Source organism: Pholcus phalangioides, unplaced genomic scaffold, assembly GCF_987345545.1.
Source record: "Pholcus phalangioides strain wild (caught in Gottingen) unplaced genomic scaffold, Ppha-v1.0 ptg000007l_1, whole genome shotgun sequence".
Lineage (NCBI taxonomy): Eukaryota > Metazoa > Arthropoda > Arachnida > Araneae > Pholcidae > Pholcus > Pholcus phalangioides.
The window spans coordinates 56,754,655-56,777,560 of record NW_028301600.1 but is presented as its reverse complement, the minus strand read 5'-3'; the positions used below and the strand labels follow the sequence as shown (position 1 = coordinate 56,777,560).

At 38.0% G+C, this 22,906-nt stretch overlaps 1 protein-coding gene across 1 annotated transcript in view; it reads right to left on the bottom strand.

Moving 5' to 3' along the window:
* Window positions 1-22,083, bottom strand: part of AdamTS-A (ADAM metallopeptidase with thrombospondin type 1 motif A) — a 228,653-nt gene extending 206,570 nt beyond the window's left edge. Inside the window, exon 1 of the mRNA XM_089233594.1 lies at window positions 21,893-22,083. Coding sequence (XP_089089720.1) covers window positions 21,893-21,986 — 94 coding nt within the window. The 5' untranslated portion in view covers window positions 21,987-22,083. The remainder of the gene's footprint in view (window positions 1-21,892) is intronic.
* Between the last annotated feature and the right edge of the window lie 823 nt (window positions 22,084-22,906).

Sequence of the window (22,906 nt, the reverse complement as noted above, 5' to 3'; positions counted from 1 at the left end):
ACTTTTCTCTCTGCGGACAACCAGACAAGTGTGTTTGAGGATATTAGATCATCAACACGATTAAATTAGAACACACACATAAATGTAACTTCAAGTGCTAGAAAATTTCTGAATTTTTTTAATGGAAAATTTCTTTCTTCATACCTTTTCATCCTATAAATTTTTTCCCGCTAGAAACTCTATTCTATACTTATAATTTTTGAAACACATATTGTGAATAGGCGAAATATTAGCCTGGATAATGCTGTATACCTTTCGACTTAGTTTTTAATTATATTTCTGATAACACTGTGATTTTATGACTAAAAGGGTTGATTCAACAGGGACCTACAGTTTGAAGCCGGTTCAAAATGACTTCTCAAACTTCATGTTAATAACGAAATGTTGATCCAGAGGTATGTGCGAGAACCTTACGGGTTCACCCTTGCGTAATACGACAGATTACGCAAGTTTCATACCATATCACAACCTTTTATTTCGTTTGAGTATTTTCGCGGCATCGGCCAACGAAATATTAATCACCTGACCATTAACGGATGTAGGTACAACACGCTTGCGCCCAGGGTTGTCAATCCAAGTTGGTAGATACAATGCTCAACACTGTATAAAACTCCAGCACTCTTGTCTTCCATGACTGAGATGAACAAAGAGTGAACTCTTTCATTTTCGTATTCAATTCCCAAAATGTTTGCGGGATTAGTTTCACACAATATACAATCATATATTAGATTTGATAACTTCAAGTACAGAACCAACACATGCATCAATCGGGCAAATATGGAGGCGTGTATATATAAACATTTTGACACACATATTCCTTTTTTATTTCACAAAAAAGACGTTCTGAATCCATTTATTAAAAACACGTTTTGGAACAGTGTCGTAAAACTATGAAGAGCAATAACTTGGCACAGCATTAAGAGCGGAAATTTTAGCTAGGATAAAATTACTTTTTTGTGGAAATAACAATTTCAATTATACCAAAGAGTAAACGATGCAACTAGTGATTTTGCTGAAGAAACCACTAGGCGATAACATAAGAAATGAGTATATGTTTCCGACAAAAAAAAATTGGCACCAGTCCAGTCAACTAAAAAAAGAATCAATGCCACCAGCAGATGGGCAGCTTACGTCCTAAGCCCTTCCTTTCAACGCCACTGGCCTTGTTAGAAGCTCCAAAAGTATCACAAACCCAGCAGCAGGCCCGTTTCAAATACACTCCAGAGACAGCACAAGCACGTCACAAGACTGATGCTTCAACCTTGAATTAGGAAGGTTCGGCAAGAAGAGGGGAGACCACTTTGTATCTCTGAAGGCTCTGCCTGTTTTGAAACATTTAATAATGCCGGAATTTTTGCGATCATTCATCCTGTGAACGGACGCCGCACTCAAGTAACAGCGAAAGTGGCTTGCGATAAAAAAAAAAAAAATAGAACATTACGCAAGACTCAATTTGCTGTCGCGTGCGCTGCCAATCAACTACTATACAATCAAAAAAAACTCGTCTTCTTTCTCTGTTCGCTGAATTCAAGTTGCAAAGCTATTTCTGACAATTTCCGAGTTATGACTGTATAGTTTCGCCCTCAAAAAAGATATAAGCAGCTCAATACAGTTCATCACCATTTTACCGATATTGACGGATTTTGAAGAACATCACGATAGTCATGGCAGTATGCAAAGCCACTAACTGTAACAGACTCTTTCCATTGTTTTTTTTTTTTCAAGTAAACCACAAGATCTCACTACTGATAACCGCAAGAGAAAACCTTTCGCATAAGGCTCACTTTCTGCTTCCGGAAAGCGAGGCGTAAGTAATCCTGTGAAGTTGAAATCCCGATTTAAAGAATACACCTAAGGAAATGCCACCGCATGGAAACTAATGAATGGGAAAGACTCCAAAAAAACACAAAAACAATGCAGAAATGATTCTGAAGACAAAAGCATTTAAAATGTTCGACAGTGAACACCCAAAACAAGCTGAAATATACATATGCGTATTATCGTTAGAATTGACTCATATGGTGGCAATCTGGCACGAAGTCAAGTGAGAAATCTGTATTTAACATTTCCTTGATGCGTCTTCAATGTTACTCATCTGGTACAAATTCACTTCTTGTACAATCATAAAATAGGGAACTTCAACTTAACCACAAAAAAGGGAGTCTAAAGATACATCCGTTGAAATCTTTTCCAAAAATTTTACATCGGTTGAAAAATACATGTAATAACAATGAGTTTCCGGTGTAATTGTTTTAAGCATTTCTCCATTTTGAATCTTAAAACAAATTTTAAACGTGCTATTCTCATCAAATGCGTATTTCCAAGTCATTTGCACGTTACATAAAGATTTTTAACGGAAACTGAATGAGAGTACGTGAAATAATAAATAGCTAAACCGAAACCACTAGTACAGTGAAGTAAGCCCACTCGCATATTTCCAGTGATTCCCAACGTCGGCGTTAACGCCCCCTGGGGGCGATGGAATGTTCCAGGGGGGTGGTAGAAGCTACGGATTTAACATAGGATCCTATGGGTTAGATTGCGTTGGGGGGTGATGGGAGAAAAAATTTCTGAAGGGGGCGATGGAACAAAAAAGGTTGGGAAACTATGCTTTAGATAGTGGTCAACATCGGGCCGTTGTAGGCAAAAATTTGTCTTTCCATAAAGTCTGGGAAAAATTAGGAGATGAATTATAACTACGCTTAATATTAAAGAATTCTCCGGAATATTTTAATTATTTTTATTAAATATTGCGTTTCCTCTATCCAATGCATCATAAATGCACAAAAATATTCAAATTTATTAAACGTGAAATAAATGACTAAAATGCATGAAAGAGAACAAACATAAATAACCGCATGAAATCATTATTCGATTTCATGTTTTACAACGTTATACACATTCTACATCATTAAATTCGTTTTGATTTTTTTTTTCGGAGAGATTATGTATTCACATAGCCGCTGTGGTGGTCGAGTGGTTATAGTGACGGACTCGCGATGCGAGGATCCGGGTTCGAACCCCACAGTGGTGGTCGGCTGAAGATGGTTTTCTGTGGTTCCCAACTTCAAGGCGCAAATGCGAGCCGATCTCCCCGTTAAAAAGTCTCGCCACAGAGAGCAACAGTCCTACAACGATAAATCATTCAATCATAACACTTCACGCATAGTTAGAAAAACTGGTGGCAGATGGAAGCACTACACATAACAAGCATTACAGAGAAACATAAAAAAACTTCACGTCAGGTTTCACTACACGTACACGCACATTCCCGCATGTACCGATTCGTTGGGGGTTCCGCGGGGGGGGGGGTTGTGTGGGCGGGGTGCATGTGTGGTGTAGCAGTAGTAGGTAGGGCCTCCAAAAAATGGCTCGGGGATCCATGATGCTCTTAAGTCAGCCACCTCGTTGGGCAATTTGCCTGTTGTGGCGTTGTATTTGTATAATGTTAGATGAATGTCATGCCAAACCAAATACTTGATTATCCTACAAAATTCTAGATCCATAGTTTATAGGTTCGAATTCTTTCGTACACGTGTATATTTAAAATATTTCAGATTGGGTTCGGACTGCAAAACCTCGAGAGAAATGACCATGACGGAGCAAAAAATTGAAAAAGAAAACATTTCCAATTATACGGAATGTATTTTTACGACCCGCGCACGATCAAAAGCTGTGGATATGAAACGAGAGTTAAATATCGAGGTATGGAATTAATTTATCATCAACCCTCTTCAAAAGCTCTCCAAAAAATCTAAACGGCACTTAGAAGCTGCCGGTCTTTGAGATTTCTTTTTTGTTATTTTCATGAAAGTTCTTTCATGAGTCTTCTCTTATGTAGTTTGGATAGAATCCAGTGTTTGCTATAACATACGTCCAGTCGTGTTAACGGGATAAATATTAAAAGAGCTTAGCGTAAATTTTAAAAAGAGGTACTCCACGATCTTTAGTAATCTCATGTAAACATTTCTGTCATTATAATTTTCCTAAAAAGAAAATGAACTCTTTGCCGTTTGAAGTCAATGGAATTCTATGAGGGTCAAAGGTCGATCAAATAAAACCCGTTTGAGTGTATTTATTGAGACGGACCGGGGCCGTGACTGCGTTTTTTGCTGGGGGTTGGGCCAAACATAATTTTCCGCCCTCTCCAATGTAAAAGTATTAGATGATTTTACAACGTGTTTTCTGTTTTAAATAAAATTTACCACCCCCTTTCAAGATTACCGCCCTAGGCACATGCTTCTTTTGCTTCCCGCTAGTTCCGGCTCCGAGACAGGCGAAAGGGTGTATCTAATGGTGGTAAATTGAGCAAAGCAGCCAGAATGTACTTTGTTAGCTAACAAGTCAAATAGGCTTTAAAGCAGGTATCCGGCTTTTAAGAGTAGGTCGATACCATCCGTAAATAAAAACTTAGATCAGTTCGCAACAATGACACATTGAGAAAGCTGCGTAAAGATATCACAACTCAGAAATCCAACATACTTTCCTGTGTTAGGATGTGGTTGAATAACAATGTATGTCTCTTTAGAGCATTTTCTTCAAAAGGTCTGAACGAAAGACATAGTGGAAGATCAAGGGCCATAAGATGAGTGATATAGAACCTCGTATCATTTTTTTTTTTTTCTCGTGCAAAACATCCCAACAATGTTCGCAACATGAGGCGTTGTGCATCAGAATCACACAGTGAGTCACTTAGTCATTATGAAGTTTGCCTAATGTGCCATAGTAGGGGACTAGGCCCGGGCTAGACAAATCACAAAGAAATCTAGGAGCCAGAAAAATTTTTAGGCGACAAAATATTTTTACATAAAAAAAAAGTTCAAAAACAATTCAAAAAACAAACAAAAGTTCAACTTTTAACTTTTTCAGGGCATGGTGACACACTTTCATGTTGGCAGATATGCTGTTATAAATTCCACACATTTTGTGCTACTCTCAGCCTGCAATTTGATAAGTACACAACAAAATTTTCGGCACCAATTTCTCAGTCACCATGGCGATTGGCATTTATCCATTTCTGGACTAAACTAAAGTCATAAAAGGCTGGACGGCATCCGCCTTCTCTTCAAGAAGTCGGAGCCTGGTGAATACTTAAGACTGCGATGACTTTTCCAACAAGCACAAGCGTGTTCCGACTTTCTTAACGATCAAGGATGGGATATCTCTGCCCTGTGTAAATGGAAGAAATGCATTCGAGCTCTCTCTCCCTTCCTACGGGACTCTTCATTTTTGACCCCTTAAAAGAAAACTGTCTTTTTTTTAAACCCCTCAGCATTATATTTTTTTATATTTTCTCCCTCGCTACGGTTTCACAATTAAAAAACAATTTTATAACATACATAGAGAAAAGGTAACTGTGGACAAAAACCTGCTCTCTCATCTCCTTACCTTCATTTCCCTTGCGTAAAGAATGATACCAGTTATAGATTTATCTCTGCTACTTCAACTACACGTCATCCATATTTGTTGCCAAAAGCTTATACGTAAAGGGATTATAGATTAATTTATTTCATATTGTCACACCATCGGACCACCAACTTTTGGTTTGTCATAATAATTCTACCTAAACGGGTTTCATTTTATCGACTTTTATAGTAGACGAATTAGATCGAAATATTACTTATCTTCACAAAAACAATTAAATAAATGCATGTCTGCTATGTATGAATTGAAGTGTTAAAACACAAATACAGTAGCCTACTTAATCTTCAAAAATTATTATTGATCATACGGAGAATCGTGACAAAAAAATTTTCCAATGAAACCAAATTTTACGCCTTTCATTGCACTGGACCTATTTTTAAACTTTACAACTTCCGAGCAGTATACAGAAAAAGGAAGACATATGGCATCTCAGACAAACTGCAAAAGAAATATCGACATATCCGTGACTGGAACAACGTTCGCGTTAAGAGGTTCGGTTGTAGCGTGGAATATAAGAGGGCTCGCTGTCTGCTGAAGTATCTGCTTGACACACACACTCCTCTCGACGTTAAAATCAGATTATTGTCCTAAGTTTACGACTTGGCTTCAGCCACTTCATTGCCAATGTAAACTATGAGCAATGTCTCGATTTATTCTCAAAGTTAGCTGCCTAAGTCCTGGTGATCCTGCAACACGCCAAACAAAGTCCGCGATTCCGAGCCTCGGGATGAACTGATGAAAATGATTTTGAACACCAACGATAAAAAAAATTGTGTTTTACGATAATGAAGATTTTCAATTCATATAATATCGACCAATGAAATCTGCAGTGAAAGATCTTGAAAAATACAAGTGGTTTTTAAATTCATTTTTTAGAAGAATGGGATGATTCAAAAACCACGAGGAATCACTGTTGACTGCAACTTGATATCTATATTTTTCGAGCTTCTGAACCTTTAGGCAGAAATCTTCAACATTTTTTTCCAGTCGCGAGCACTGCCTGTACCCATCATCAAAAGAAGAGCACCCTTATGGAAAATTTGGCATACGAATGCATGAAATCAGGATGATTTAAATAGTTTAATGCTATTTGTACAAAGTGTTTAATTGGAACGAGCACGAAATCGAACACGCTGGGTACTTTCAGGAAGCACTGTGGTGCTCGCGAGCAACGGGTTGGAGATGTCTGCTGTAAGATAATGTAAAATACTGTAAAACCTTGTTACAACGATACTCGATATTGCGATAAACCTCTATACAGCAATATTTTTTCAAGTCTTGTTTAGAATTTCCTACAGTCTAATTTTAAACACCTCTCGTACACCGATATCCTCTACTACGATAAATCCCTCATAATTTTTTTAAGATATTTTGAAACCGCTACAACGATATTTTTTATATTTCACTCAAAATAGTCTTGAATTTAATTTTAATTTCGACACTTGTTTTCATTCTTCTAAGAGCGTCTAATAACATCGGTGTTTTGCACCAAATGATCAACGAAAATGTTGATAAAGCTGTTGGTAATGCCACTTTCTCTGTATAACACAAAAGTTCAATACGGTAAACTTCTTTACAGGGGCAAGTGTTGAATTAGTATTGTGTATTGAATTAATTTCATTAATCAACTAATTACAGTTTTTCTCGACGAATAAATACTTCAAAGTGCGTTTTCTGATGGTATTAACAACGCAGAATTAGAAAAAAACGCCAACAGCAGCATAAATTTGGTGGCACGTGATGACAATGTTGCCTCTCGATATAACGCGATAATCCCTCTACAACGATATTTTTTCTTAGCCAGCAGAATATCGTTGTCAAGGTCTCCACTGCATAAATTTCAAAACCATTGATACATCATTTCATAGACAAAGGAACATTTTGCATCATTATTCTTGATAGAGCTTACACTCGAACAGGATGGAAAAACTGGAATTTCCAAGAATGTATTCATTCGACTTGAAAATAAATCGCTGGTTGAAAGAAAAAAAACGAGAATCTAAGTCTAGGTTCTAAGTCTATGTCGACTCAACGTAGGATCGCATCAGGAAAAAATATTTCATTGTTATAACGCCCCGTTTACGATTACAGAAAGGTCCATGGGAATTCGGCTTCTTAGCAGAATTTATGAGCTATCCACAAAAACCCGAGAGCCACCATATAGGGGCTTTTCTCATTGCGGGAGAGGGTACAACAAAGTACGAACTTTAGCAACGGACTATATCTGGACCGCTAAGGGTTAAGAGATGATCCCCCATTTCAGTTCCGTTTAGCAAACGGTGTCTGAGGAAATTGTGCATAAAAAAGAGTACACAAACCATAATTCATATGCATCTGGCGAAATCGAACAACAAAATTTCCCCACGGCATTTTGGCATTATACATATTGCAATCGTATGAAAACGATCCCCGGAGGAAAGCTCCTAGATACGATGAAGTTGAGTTACGGCGTTGAAACTATTTTTAGCAGCCAAAAGATGCTTAATATTTCTCTCTTTGGTTTTAAACGTGAAGAAAAAGAAACTAGCATCGAAAAACATATATTCCTACTAAAGATTATATATTCCAAGAAATTTCTCTTATTTTCTTTTCCAAGAGCCAAGTAAGCTCAGACTACGAGTGGGTGGTGGTAGAAATCGCGTGTCTGTCTCAAAGTCCGTGACATACTAGGCTGCAGATGTGCCCGAGACAGGTGAAGCCAAAGTGAAAAAGTAAAGAAAATAAACAGGGACTAATAAACAACGACTTAAAATCATATGTGGAAACATCAGTAATGCTGTGCTGTTCTTTCTCCCCCTAAAATTTTTGCATAAGTCAAACATTTAAAAAGAATTTGATGTAGTTCTTCACACCCCTTAGCGCGATTTACACAAAGCAGCACCATACTATAAAACTATTAAATAATCACGTAACTCTTTCAATTGAGCTTCTAACGCGTTGGTCGTTTGTTGAAAAAGGCAAAGCACCACCGAGAAACAAAACGCTAACGTATACGGCCACTGCTGGAAAATTCGCGTTGAAATATTTTTTGTCAAATTTGCTTCAGTCTGATAAGTGTATGCTTCAGCATGATTCTATTATACAGGGTGTCCTGTAAATCCTGATTCGGCCATTATCTCATCAATCGTTCGTCGTAGAGGTACGGTTTCAATTTAAAAAAGCGCAAAATGTGTACAAAAATGATCACTCTATACCAGTTTTGAGATTGAAAATATGGTGTCATAAAAAAAAAAATCGAAATTGTTATACGGTCTCCGGTTCTCTAACTTCCAATTAGAAAGTCGTTACCCTGTCTCCCCTGGGGCCAACAAAAAAAAATTCTATGTTTCAAAGTGCTTATAGAAGCGATATTTGCATAAATACTACTAGAATTTTAAATTCAATGAAGTGATATTTGAATTAAAAACGAAGAAAAGTTGGGAAAAAACAGCATAAATAAGCGAAAGAAGCGTTGTCCGTTAGTTCAGGGGTTCTCAAACTGCACACCGCCAACCTTTGTCAGGTGACGGAAAAACTTTGACAAAGGGGCTTTTTTGCGTAGAGATTCTTTGTTAAACTGCTCTGGAGAACCGCGGGCAAGCATTGTGTAGGAAAAAAGAGCGCCGCGAATGGAAAAGGTTTGAGAACCTCGGGGCTATTATATGCTGTTCTTTGCCAACTTTTCTCCGATTTTGATTATAAATATTTCGGCGAATATTCCAATAACGAACATGGCATTTTTTGTTGGCCTCACAAAAGACAGATCAACAACTTTCTAGTTGGAAGTTAGAAGACGGGGGACTGTATAAAAATTTAGATTTTTATTTTATGACTGTATTTCACTCTCAAAACTAGTAGGCCTACGTAGTGATTTTTGAATACATTTTGAGCATTTCTTAAATTGAAACTATTCCTCTACGACGAACGGTTGATGAAATGAAGGCCGAATTAGGACGTACAAGACACACCGTGTATAATACTTGTAGATATTATCGCAATTTAATATTTGGATTTTTCAAGACATTGTCAACAGTAATACCTACTTTTTTTACGATTAGAACAGTGAAATGGATCGCATTGACACACCCGTAAGGTTCTCGCACATACCTCCGGATCAACATTTCGTTATTAACATGAAGTTTGAGAAGTCGTTTTGAACCAGCTTCAAACTGTAGGTCCCTGTCGAATAAAGCCTTTGCCATAAAATGACGGTTTTTTTAAATTATATTTCTGATAAAACTAAGTCGAAAGGTATACAGCATTATCCAGGCTAACACTTCACCTATTCACAATGTGTTTCAAAAATTATATGTATAGGATAAAGTTTCTAGCGGGAAAAAACTTAGGATGAAAGGTATGAAGAGAAATTTTCCATTAAAAAAAATTCAGAAATTTTCAAGCACTTGAAGTTACATTTATGTGCGTGTTCTCATCTAATCGTGTTGATGATCTAATACCCTCAAACACACTTGTCTGGTTGTCCGCAGAGAGAAAAGTTAGCACAGAGAGAGATGCCTCCATCCAGAAAAAGGACAAGAAAATGTTCCATCAAATTACTTAATGCCGAGTTAACTGGAAAGCGGCTCTCGTGCATCTCAGTGGTTAATGAACTAGGGCTCGAGTACCGTTTTGGAATCGCATTTCGCAGAATGCAATTGCTCGATGAGAGAAAAGAGAGACTGCCCAGTTGAGAAAAGAAAGAAAAAACAGCTAGAATTAGGCAAAAGAAAGAGGAAAAGCTTGTCGCTTTGCTTTTTAAGAATACGTCTCAAGAGGTTGCTGCTGCTAACTTCTTGCTTTTGTATTACGTAAGCCCCACGAGCAGTAGGTCAAAGTAAAGGGTGGAGGACTTGTATAGGATAAAATGGAAAAGAAAACGTCTATAAAGCTTTAAAAAAAAATCACGTGTTCGAAAATTTTAAGGCCGGGAGCTTCTTTTGTTTTTACGCGGTTTTTTTTATGCAATCCTGGTACTAATTTGTTTAACGATATATAAATAACGCTAAATCTTAGAGAAGAATCTGCATTTAATAAACATATCTAATTTTCAAACGAAAGTAAAAGACAAATTTATATTACGAAGATTTTTAATCATCCACAGATCTCGATTAAATGATTACGCAGCAAGTAGATCAAAATTTAAAACAAAATCAAAGTTATTTTTTTTTAGAAAAACGTGATTCTCGCGTATTACAAGAAATGCATATGATCTGTAGTCGAGGGAATTTGTGTTGGTAGACATTCATGCCCGGACCGGGCTAGCTCTAATCCCGGGGAGGGGAGAAGGGACCGAGGCTAGCTTTATGTAACGACCATATAAACTTATTATAGAGATAATTCAAAAGCAGATATGTTCAGGATAACACGTTTTACAATTGCAAAGTGTTTTTTTAGGGTAGGTTACGCAACCTTTTCATAAATTTTCAGACTGAAACATGGCATTCATTCATGAATATTCCAATCATTGGTAGTCATAACATCGATTCAGAAAAAAAAAGAATTCGACGGGTGAAAATTTTCACAAGATCAATTTACAGCACTGACTAGCATGAAACATTTTTTTGTGAATGTTCTCTGTTTATAGCAGTGTTTAGGCTCTCGTTTAATGTCTGGCTGTATCATCTCCAAAACCATCTCCTAGACTTTTTAAAATATTGTATTAATTCGAACAAGCATCACAGCGCTTATGTTTTTGAAAATATAATTCTAGAGGCTTGCGGGACACGTACGTTAGTTTTTGTTTCGAAAAACTCCACAATATTAATGAAATTGGGTATGAACATTGCCGTATATCTTTAATAGTATATCAATTAGCTGGATCGTTTCAACTATTCAGAATTCGTTCTGAGTATTTAAAAATATTTTATAAAAGATATATTTGTTTGTGGACTACATAAAAATAGTAGGTACATGGAAGTTCAATTTTATCATGAAAAATTGTGCATACACCAAAGTGACTGTTGTGTTAAGCTCATACATATTTTTATTGGTTTTTTCACAATGTAGAGCAGATGTTACCAAACTTTCTGTTCTACCACCCCCATTTTCAGAATGTTTTTTTCTCATCACTCGCCCTGACTTACGTCAACTCGTAAGAGCCTATGTTACTCCCAGAATTTCTACCGTCTCTCCGGAACACTCCATCGCTCCTCAGGAAGCAATATTGCCCGCTTTGGGAGCATGCGTTTATGCGGTGCTATTCCAAGAAATGCGATACACGTATATATAGTTGGTTTCATAAATCTTCGTTTTTACTCGGAAAACGAGTGCATAAATAATTTTTTGTCAGAAATTTTACGATTGCTATCGGTAATTTAAAAAAAATCAAGAATGACCATTGAGGAACAAGATCATATCGTATAATTTGAAGCCATTTTTTCAACTGATACAAAAACCTCCCGTCTTTGACTAGAACCTAGAGGTATTCAGCTGACGAAAGCAAGTTATCTACCCAGCCAATAATGCTGTCATCAGCGTAACAAGGAACAAACTATTGACATAAAATATGTGTGTGTGTGTGTCTTACCTTTCAAAACCGGGGTACCACGCTTAATTAAGTCGGAGTTAGAAAACGGTTGGGAATACTGCCACCTCTGTGATGATGAAGGTCCGGCTTATTTCTTCAAAAATATATAAGAACCGATGATTACAGTCGCGGTAGCCGTAACCTGGAAGCTCAGCCTACTTGAGCCATGAATATACAATGCAATGCTCTCTTCCCCGAGTACGCCCTAGAGAATTCCGTTATACGTAAGTTTCCCTTCCCCCGATTACATTATGATTTGGCGACTACGCATTCCAATGGAACAGTCGAATCGCGTTTTAACGAATACCGTTATAGCGAAAAAAAACTCGTTTTAACGAATACTTTTCTAATCCCCTAGATACGTTTACATGGGAACAATGCAAAAACCTGGAATTCCTTTATAACGAAATTTCGTTGTAACGAAGTGATATCTCCGGTCTGTTGGAATTCGTTATAATGGGATTCGAATGTATTATATGACGATAGGCTTTAGATCATAGGCGCCGAAACCTAGTGGCTGAGGCCCTTTGAGCCCCCACAACAAATTTTGTAAGGGGGCTGAGCCCTTCCTAATAATTCCTGAAGAAAAACAATGCAATGCACCTTCTCTCTCCTGCATATGCTGAGTCACGTATATACGGGACGACCAACAACTTTCAGCTCCTCCAATATTTTCTTCATGTCGGCGCCTGTTTTAGATATTCTTACGACGTTTGTTAGACTGTTTGAGGTTTTCTTTCTTTCAACAGCACACCAACCATAGTCGTATCGCCATACAGTAATTTATTACCGATCGAGTTGGGTTGGGTCAAAAATCTTTTCCCCTCTACAGAAAGTCGTGTTCTACTTCCTTCCTCGTCTTCAGCACGGACGGTACTACTGGCGAGGACATATTGAGTTCCATCTATTGGTGATCGCCTCAGGTCCGATAGTAAAAGGCTATGGTTAAAGAAAGCTATGAAGTAAGCAAAGCGATTCCTCAGCAGTGGCGTGGGAGCCGGGGTAGGAGACTGTGGGTACTCGTCTTCAGCAGCAGCGCAGGACCACAAAGTAAGAATAATATAGAGCGCGCGCGAGGGGTTACAATGTGAAGCAAAGATCCGGAGTCACGTGACTCCGGTCAAAAGGCTGGTCAGGGAATCTCGCTTTCAATGCTTTCCTTATGGCTATTCGTATGACGATCTACACGCCGCGCTGTCTTATTTTTGATTAGAATGGCCAACACTTGCGCAGCTTTCGGATGTTCTGAACGGTTTAGGAAAGGGGGACCAGTATCCTTTCACAAGGGAATACTTTTTTGCTTATTCCCCTTCTTATTATATCTTTAGTCTATGCGCAGGATCCAGGAGCTGTGGATGCTCATCCTCAGTGCCGTCTTAACGCATGGGCCCGCACGAGCACAACCACTGGCCTCACAAAAATGAGACCCAGTTGAAATTTCCGAGAGTGAGCGTATATATTTGCCAGTGAGGGCCTCAGGAAAAATCACTTGCCCCCCCCCCCTTCCACGATGCTCTTAAGACGGCCCTGCTCATCCTCAGCATTGGCGTAGAAATACGGAGACGAACATCCTAGAACTTATGCCCACAAGTTTAAAACACTTCCGACGCTCCTGTTTGTCAGCTCTAACAAGATCTTCAGGAATTCACTGTCAGATGTTTCCAGTAAATTTTCAAAGCTTGTACCGATTTTATTGTGACAATGAATATCACACGGCACGTATTTAAAGCCCTCAGACTTGGGGCCGTGACCATGACAAAGCCCGGTTAATTTTTTTTTTCTAATTTTTTTTTCCTATTTGAGAATTAATCTTCATAATCACATTTTACAACAAATGTTTTGTTGCATACAGGGGTGAAACCCGAAGTAGACAGGTGAGGCTAGTGCACTGGGTGCTGAATTCACCCTTTATCTTTCTTTGACCACTCATGCAACATAACGAACAGTGCCGTCTTAACGCACGGCCCGAGGGAATGGGGGGGGGGCCTCACAAAAATGAGATGTAGGTGAAATTTGCGAGGAGTTTGTATGTAAATTTGCCTGGTAGGGACTTAAAAAAAATGGCTTGGACCGAGGGACTCTGGTGCTCTTGAGACGGCCCTGATAACGAAGTCGCCGCCCGGATGTAGGTTTGCTCCAAATAAGAGTACATTTTTGCTTTCATTACGGCACTGCCATTAAATGCCGCCATGCAAAAAAATCATGAAAAAGCATGAATACATATTATAAGGACTTTCGTGAGGACAAAGAATGTTTTACGCCATTCTCCCACTTCACTTCATCTAGCAAACTACATTACTTTACTGCACCAATTCATCTTCAGCAGCAGCGTAGGAGTATATATAGGGAGTATGGCACTTCACTGGCGAACTGTTGATCCTAGAGGTACACTTTTAGTTAGAAAAAGTTTCTTAATAGTGTGTAGTGTCCAGTTATGTCATTCATGTTTCAAGGGATTGTGTACGGTTATTCAAATGAAAATGTTAACTTTTCATACAGTCCCCGTGTGCCCCAAACCCCAACTAGAAAGTTAATGCCCTGTCTCTCCTGATGCCAACGAAAAAAAGTTCCACGTTTCAAAGTGCAATATTCACAGAGATATTCGAATTTGAAAAACGGAGGAAATTTGGGAAAAACAGTTAAATGCGGGTTAAACGGTTTTTCCGCATTTAGAGTTGCTTTTTTTTCCAAATTTCCTCCGTTTTCCGAATTCGAATATCTTACTGAATATTGCACTTAGAAACGTGGAATTTTTTTGTAGGCGTCAGGGGAGAGACAGGACAACAATTTTCTAATTTGGTTTTGGGGCACACGGGGAGACTGTATAAAAAGTTAATTTTTTATTCTAATAACTATACAGCCCCTTGCAATATAAATGACATATCTGAGTACTACACACGTTATTTGAAAACTTTTTCTAATTAAAAGTTCACCTCTAGGCTGAATGGTTCACCAGTAAAGTGCCATACCCAGTTTGCTATGCACCCTGTATATATGTGTTACGAAAGCTATGTAAATAGTCGTAATTTATCCTTTATTATGTCATTTAACACCTGCAGATAGTCATTATCTTATTTTCTTATTAAAAAATGAAATCAACGCATTTCTGTAAATCTCGCCAAATTAGCAACAAACTTGGCGAGGTTTCATGACAGCTCCGATGATTTGGCGATGCCATGACGCCAAAGAAATTCATGAGATCTAGCGAGAATAGTGGAGAACTTTCTCGAACATTTCTTTGGCTGTGTATAAGCGCCGCCAAAATGGAACTAAGGAGCATTTTGTTAAGTAGTTGAATACGAGATCTCTTGTTAGAGAAGCCGTATGTCAGGAGCACTGTTTAGCGTGTATTGTGAAATCACTTTTCTGTAAGTTAGAATCTGTTTTGTCCTTCAAATTGCTTCGTGATCTCGAGTGCTCGTGAAAGACTTTATTCGGAACAATATATCATAAGTCATATCACCATACGCAATCAATTATCCCCCGAATAAAACTCGTGGACCCTGACGGTAACCTTCAGGGTCGAAGACTAGCATCTTACCACTGCACCACTCGGGCGCTAGCAAACTAAGCTGAAATTAAATGTTAATTAAAATGCCAAACATTCCAAAACTAGCCAACGCCTTCGTCAAGAGACACTATTCAGGTGACACTACTATATTGTCAATTATCCATTCTTTCACCAACCAACACGAAATGCCTATCAAAGAGGATGCTAAGCACGCTCAACAGAATGCCCATCCCTAAACCCTTCAACACTTAATTACTTCTGACGTTTTTTTTTCTCTCTAATCAAAAACCTAAAAATAAAGGTAGAAGATTACGCGAAAAGAAAAATTTCAATAGAAAATAACAAAAAATCCAGAGCGAAAAAAGGGGGTTGTTGCGCTGGAAGTTGAGAATTGCTTGGGATGACATAAACTGTCTGGCACAACGCCAGAGTGGAAGCCTTCCATGGCGTCAATGGCTTTGTTGGGTGAAGACCAGTTTTTTCCTTTCCTTTCTCATTTTTGAACAAGAAGCGGGACTTGGTATACCGGTGGCAGATAGCACCTTCATACATCGATAAGAACAGCACATCCTTTTTAACAAAAGAACATAGTACCTACAGTAGTAAATGTATTGGATCACTCGGGAACCGTTCAGAGAAAAAAAAAGCAAACATCAACCAGGAAAAGACGACAATTAAGGAATTGAGTGATGTTTCTAGTACCAGACTGGAAGGAAACTTAATTGCAAACATTATCTTCTGTGAAAGAAAAAAATAAATACATACTCTTAGTGTATCACTTTTCCACTAAATCCATCTTTCGGTTATTTCCGTGGTTGGCACTGACCATTTTGGGCCTTGGAAATTTTGAAAACTCTCGACAGTAGAAAAAATTTTTTCTTTCATCATTTTTGAGTGACACGTGTTCTAAAGCAGGATCTTCAACCTTTTTCTGAGTCGCGAGTAGTCATTATTCATGAGCACAGGTAGTGTATCCACAGGGTTACTTTAAAACATGCTTAAACTTAAATGAACATGATAGCAATCTGAATGCAAGTCGAATGGGACGTTTGGTTGAGGTGTCAATCAATAACTCGAGAGCACTAAACCAAGCAGAAGCACTCTTCGGTGCTCGCAAACAGCAGCAGGTTGAAAATATCTGATCTAAAGTGCATCGTCAGTCAATGCACACTGCAACAATAGGTCGACATATCGAAGAAAAACGTCCAAATAGTAAAGTAATTAAGATAAAATTTATTATCGACCTAATTTTCTTTCTTCTACTGCGTATAATCTCGCGATTTGTCATTTCATAAAAATCACTTCTTCCAATTTAATTGAGCAGAATTATCGATCGAATTTCTTCAATTGATTTATAGATTTGATTAATTTTTCTGTGACCGATTCAGTTACTGATTTAATATGCATGTTTGACCGTTATATCGGTTTTTCCAGAAAATAACGGTAAACTGCTGGATTAAATGGCATGAATTCAGCAAAACAAAATGAAAAAATATATTTTTACGCATTGGCAACAATTCTATTGATAAATTTAATATTTTTTTATAAAATAGATCTCCAAGAATAGATTTTCTCTATTCTTGGAGGCTCGCCTTACTTATCTTTCTTTGAAAGGATGGAACCAAATAGCCAATGGTATGGTCAAATAGCCGAAGTTCCGCGGCTTGGCGTTATTATTTCAGGAATCAAATTTCTTATCAGGGATTTTACATTTGATCAGGATTCACATTTTTTCACAAAATACCAGTGTTTCTCAACCTGTGGTCTGCAGACTTAAAGATTTCATTCTAATTAAATCAACATTTATTCTCTCAACCAATAAAATTTTATTGCAGCACCTACAAACAAGGGTGGTTTCAGAGAGACTGTCTGAGGGGTAGTTTTTTTCATAGAGGAGTTTGTAATCCCAAGTGGGGGCTATGTTTTGCAAATTTTTCTTTCACTTTCAGTGTGGAGTTTTCTTCGTTGGGGGGGGGGGTAATTATCCCGATTAACCCCCCCCCCCCCCCCGAAAACGCCATTGCCTGCAAATCTAAATTAAAATATTAGACCCACATAAGTTAGTGGTCCACCAATTTGTTTCAGACATTTTACTTTTCCTTGCGTTCAAGAGAGTTGGGAAACCGAAACATTCTGTGATTCTAATAGCTAAACGACTTAAAATGTCGTAAACATATCGCGATAATGCATTTAATTCTAAGCGATATTTATTTCTAAAAGGAAGTCTTTAATAAGAATCCTCTCGGTATTTTTCCCCGCGATGTTAATCGAGAGGCCAGATATGTCTCACCATTCACCAATGTGGCACGAGGGCGTCCTGTGTTGTAGCGTCTGGTATATAACCTGCTCTTCCTCTGAAAACCTTCTCCACAACCTTGAGATTACTCTTTGTGGCACACCCGAGATACATGCGCCTGGTTCTGGCCTGCTTCCAGCAGTCCAAGCATTCTATCTCACGTTACACCATCTAAATGTGAAAGTTCTACCACACTGAATATTAACTGAGGAAGCGAACTGCTGAACTAACACCGATTCAACTGTTCAACTTCAAATTCTTTCGAACAGATAATCTTTGTCTCAATGATGGTAGAGAGCGACTATATTCTAATGTAATGGGTGTTTGCATAGAAGATACTAGTACATTGGAATTTGTGAAAACAACATTATCACCCTGCAATAGGTTATGTGATAATGTACAATATTTGGCTGGGCGCACACCCGCTAGACACGAGAAGACAGCTTTAGCTAAACATATTCATTTTTGTTCAAATTGATTTGTATGATGAAATGTTTCAATTTGTCTGATTAACAGGTGTGCGCTGCACCATACAAATCAATCTGAACAACAATGATTAAGCTTGTCTACAGCTGTCTTGTCTTGTCTAACCGGTGTGCGCCCAGCCTTACGAATGTGGCATTAAGCCATAAAAAACAATTTGTAATTTACAAATTGTAAACAGTGATATAGTTTGTTCGATAAAATATATAAGAGAGATCTTTCCAACGTCTGGCAAAAAGACGTTTTCTCTAATGAAAATTTCAATGGTAATTGCAGGTGTAATCTGTCGTGTCTGTTATTTAGTCTTGTAAGTACTTGGCATAAGCTTCATGTGAAAAATTTTGATATCTGAATTAATTCTGGAAGTGTTCCGTCCCGTCCTATAAAATACCGTGGGTGCTGCTGGTGGGTATATTTGATATTTTAAATTCTGTTTGATTCTTCGTGTCATGTATTGGATTTTCTAGAAGGACATGCTGCACATTCAAATTCATGATAAATAATCTCATACGTAACGTGTGATATAATTTAAAAACACTAATTTTCCTATTTTGAAACTCATCGCATTTCGAAGAGAATAAGAAGTCTCGGCATGCTCTTCACTAAATTCACAAAAAAACCTAAATTCTAAGGAGCTTTATTACTTATGAACGACGATTCTTTTACAGCCTAGAAAACGACTCAATGGACTATGAAGTGAAGTATTTCCTGCGCATAATCCCCGGATTTATACGTTGAAAGAGCATCGGAATTTCTTAATGCGAATTATGTTCCACTGCGTATTATTTGCAGTCTTTTTTTGAGCAATTTGAATAGGAATAATTATTCGAAAATTAATTCATGAAAAATAGTCTTTCAAGTATTTATAGATAGCGTAGATGGCCGTACATAAATCGAAATTTTTTCCTGAAAAAATGGGACAAACCACCCTTTCCATTTTCTTAAGGTTTCATTATTGATGAATGAAATGTGCACATGCAGTCTATACAATCAAGTTTCCTCGAAGTAGTGGCATCTGCTGGTTATACACATTTCGTAGAAAATCACGGTACTCAAGAGTTTCGGAACGAATAATTACTGACAAGTACCGAGATACCACTTTTTATTTTATCTTCGGCATATACGAGCACTGGGCCAAACAATTTTACGGAAACCCATCTCAGTAGAACAAGTTAGAACTGCTGAACAATTGAATGAGAAAAGAAAATGCAGAAGAACTGCTCCAATTGCTTCTCCGAGAAATAGGTGGAGTGCATGGAGTTCTTTTCTTGATCGTTTCATGTGCAGATGAATCCCATAAGCCGTAAGAACGAAATCCCCCCAATCCAAAAAAAAAATGCTCCCACCATACCATCGCTTGATTTTTCCGTTAGAGAAGTTTTCTATATTCATGGGCGCAGCCAATAAAAACAAGGATCAGCCCACCAAACTGCATCGAAGTTGCAACATTATTATTTTTTTTCCAAGTGCCATCCACCCATAGGTGTAACACGCCGACGACCACTGGTTACTCATTATCTAAATGATTTTTTGATGGTTTTTAGAAATACCGACAGGAAACGACGACAGAGACCGACTTTTCCATTCTTAAGAATTTTCTGGAAGTGTGGTTGGTGCCAGGGAAATACAAGAAGGTTGAGAAGTGACAAAGAAAGGGAAGAAATAAATATGTATATGAAGTGAAGAAATATATTTAGAAAGCAATCTTCGGTAGAAGTGAGAAGACAGTTATCACTTTTGCGATCATTATCCGGGTTGAAGGACGATCATCAGATTCATCTTCGTAATTTTACACACGTAGAGATTTTTTTTTCTTATTTTCTTCTTTACGGAATTATCAATTATAAAAGCCAACGTGATAAACTTTCAACGGCAACCGATACATTACGTCCATAAGAGATTCCGTTCATGTGATGAGCGGGTTAAGCTCATGCGGCGACGTTATTTTCTGTTCCGAGGCACGCACGGTCATTTAAATCTTTTTTCCACTTCATGTTATAACAATTAAGCCACAAGTACACACCGAAGAGCTTTTTTTCTTTTTTTTAACTCATAAAAGTTACTTAGCTCGGTTTTTGAACCCCGGCACTTCTGTAGATGCATAATGTTTCAAGTAACATTGACGCATTGATAATTTTGATATTTTATTCCGGTTTTTTTTAATTATTATTTTTTGTTTTGTAATTCCTTTCAGGGATAAATAAAGTTTATGGTCATATGATAAAAAAAAGGCTTCAGCAGTATAAACTAATTTTCCAAATAGTTTTCACATACCTTTGAATGTAATGTTGCACAAGGAAAAAAAATTCTCTAGTCATTTAGTTAACATCAACAAAAACTGTTACAGTTATTCTTACACGAATTGGAAACACTAAATTACATTTATTAATTTTTATTGTTGCGATATATTTTATGCATGCAATTGTCAATTTAATCGACATCCACAGCTGAACAACGATTTGTAACCACTAAAATTTGTATAGAAAGTTTTCTATCTCTATGAATGTTAAAGCCAATAAAAAGTTCAGTTTTGTTTTTACCTTTTTCGGTTCTCGTACTGTAAACTCTTCATTATCGAAAACCGAAATTACACATAAAATTAGAACCTGTACAAAAACAATCAAAAATATTTTGAAAGATGTAAAACTTATATATAATTCGGTATCGTCATAGTAATAAAGATGACGTTGTCTTGCGCTGGATTTTTTATTTATGAATGTAACTCATATCTACAAACTATGTTATTATTCGCCTCTCAACTAGTACGTGTCTGCGTACATCCGTATACAACGTATACGGGCCTACTATGTAAATTACTAAAGAAACATTTTCGCCAAGTTTAATTTAGTCACAAGTTTATGTGAGACAATCTAATATTTGGTCACGTACATATATTAGAAAAAATTTTTGCAATTTTTCCAGAAAGCTTATATACACCCAGACAGTAGGCTACTCCGATCCTGAACCGGTTGAATTCTAGGCTGCTGATGAGCTACAGCTTCTCCGCTGCCAGGTTTTCTTGCAACTTGTAATTCTTTGCGATTATTCGCGAATGTACAAGTGCTCTGGGACAAATTCCAGCATGGGCAATTTGGCTAGGACACCATAATTTAAGGATTCCACAAGTTCAAACAATATATTCACCAATTTACCAGGCATTTGACTCTATCCATAGCCCCCCCCCCCCCAAATCAAAATCCCCTGCCAGTACTGAGTGTTATTTGTAAATATCTTACATAGTTTTTCCAACTCCATCCCATTCGATGCATAAAAAGCTAATAATTTCTGACCAACTTAATTCACGATCTAGTACCTTCAGCAAAATACGTACGTGATTTTATAAAGCTCGGGATCATATGTTAGTGTGATTTATAGATATTACTGATCTCCCGATTGGTCTGAACAATTAACCTAAGCAACAACTTATCTGAACAATTGTCTCTTGTTTTGTTTTTCATTTCATAAACTGACCAAAACGCGTTGGTTGAAAATTCATAATAAACGGCCAAATTTCAATCAGATTACTTCATAAAGACAACCTTGTCCAAATAAGCGATAACATGGTGGATTTAAAAAATTTTGGGCATCATTGTAATATTTTTTGAAGGAAATTAATGAAATAAATTTGATTCGATACGTAACTGAAATAATTGTATGTTCTGAAATCACTCACCTTTCTTATGCACTTGCAAACTGTCGACGATCTTGAGTGCGATAAGTCCGATAATTACCGGAGCCAGCAACCTACTGATATTAAGTCTTCTCATGGCCACCACATGGATTGCACGCGACACACGAAAACAAAACGCGCGCGCTCCAAACAGCCTCCAACTACGGACTGAACTGAATGAGTAGACAGAGCTTCGATCAGTGAAAGCGGCAAGTGATCATATAACTATCTACATGAGTATCCCGCGCTTAATTCTTTCCCCTCCCCATTTATAATCTCTAGCGCCATCTGTTGCTGAAATTCACAACAACTATATACCCATAATATGAAATACATTGAAGAGTTTTACGATTGTGGTTCCATCTTTTGATCAGAAAACTCACGAAAGTAGCTTACCAATGGATTTAATTTCGTAGAATAAACGCACAACCAGCCTTATAATACCCTAAAGTTAACATTTCTTCACCCCACTACGCACAAACACTCAAAATAATAGTCTCGTATTGCCCTTACAAGCGAGAGGCTGGCATGGGCGGAGATACGGGGGGGGGGGGGCGTGGGAGGGCATCCCCCCCCCAGAGTCAAAGGTGGAGTCGGCTGATCTAATGTATATATGAATTGACATCATCATCGTGCCCCCCGCCCCAGCAATAATGACCGTGCCCCTCAGACTTCTCTATCTCCGCCTATGGAGGCTGGCATGTGAAGGCTTGGGGCTTGATCTTATGAAACTAGAAATTTACTCTTGTGAAAATCAGTAGAAGGTCTGTGATACACATGCAACTAAGTGGCAGGAAAGCCAAGATCGCGTAGCGTGCTTTCTGGAGGCTCCAGGGCAGGCGTTTTTCTTGGGAGCCTCTTGAAAGAGTTATGCTCAAAAAAGGAGGGTTTAGGGCCCCCATTCGGCTCTGGGCCCCGGGGCATTGCCCTGGGTGCCCCAGCCTAGCTGCAGGCCCGACGAAAGCATGCCACTTTTCGGCATATGCAATCAGAGATTATTAGTAACATTCGTGCAAA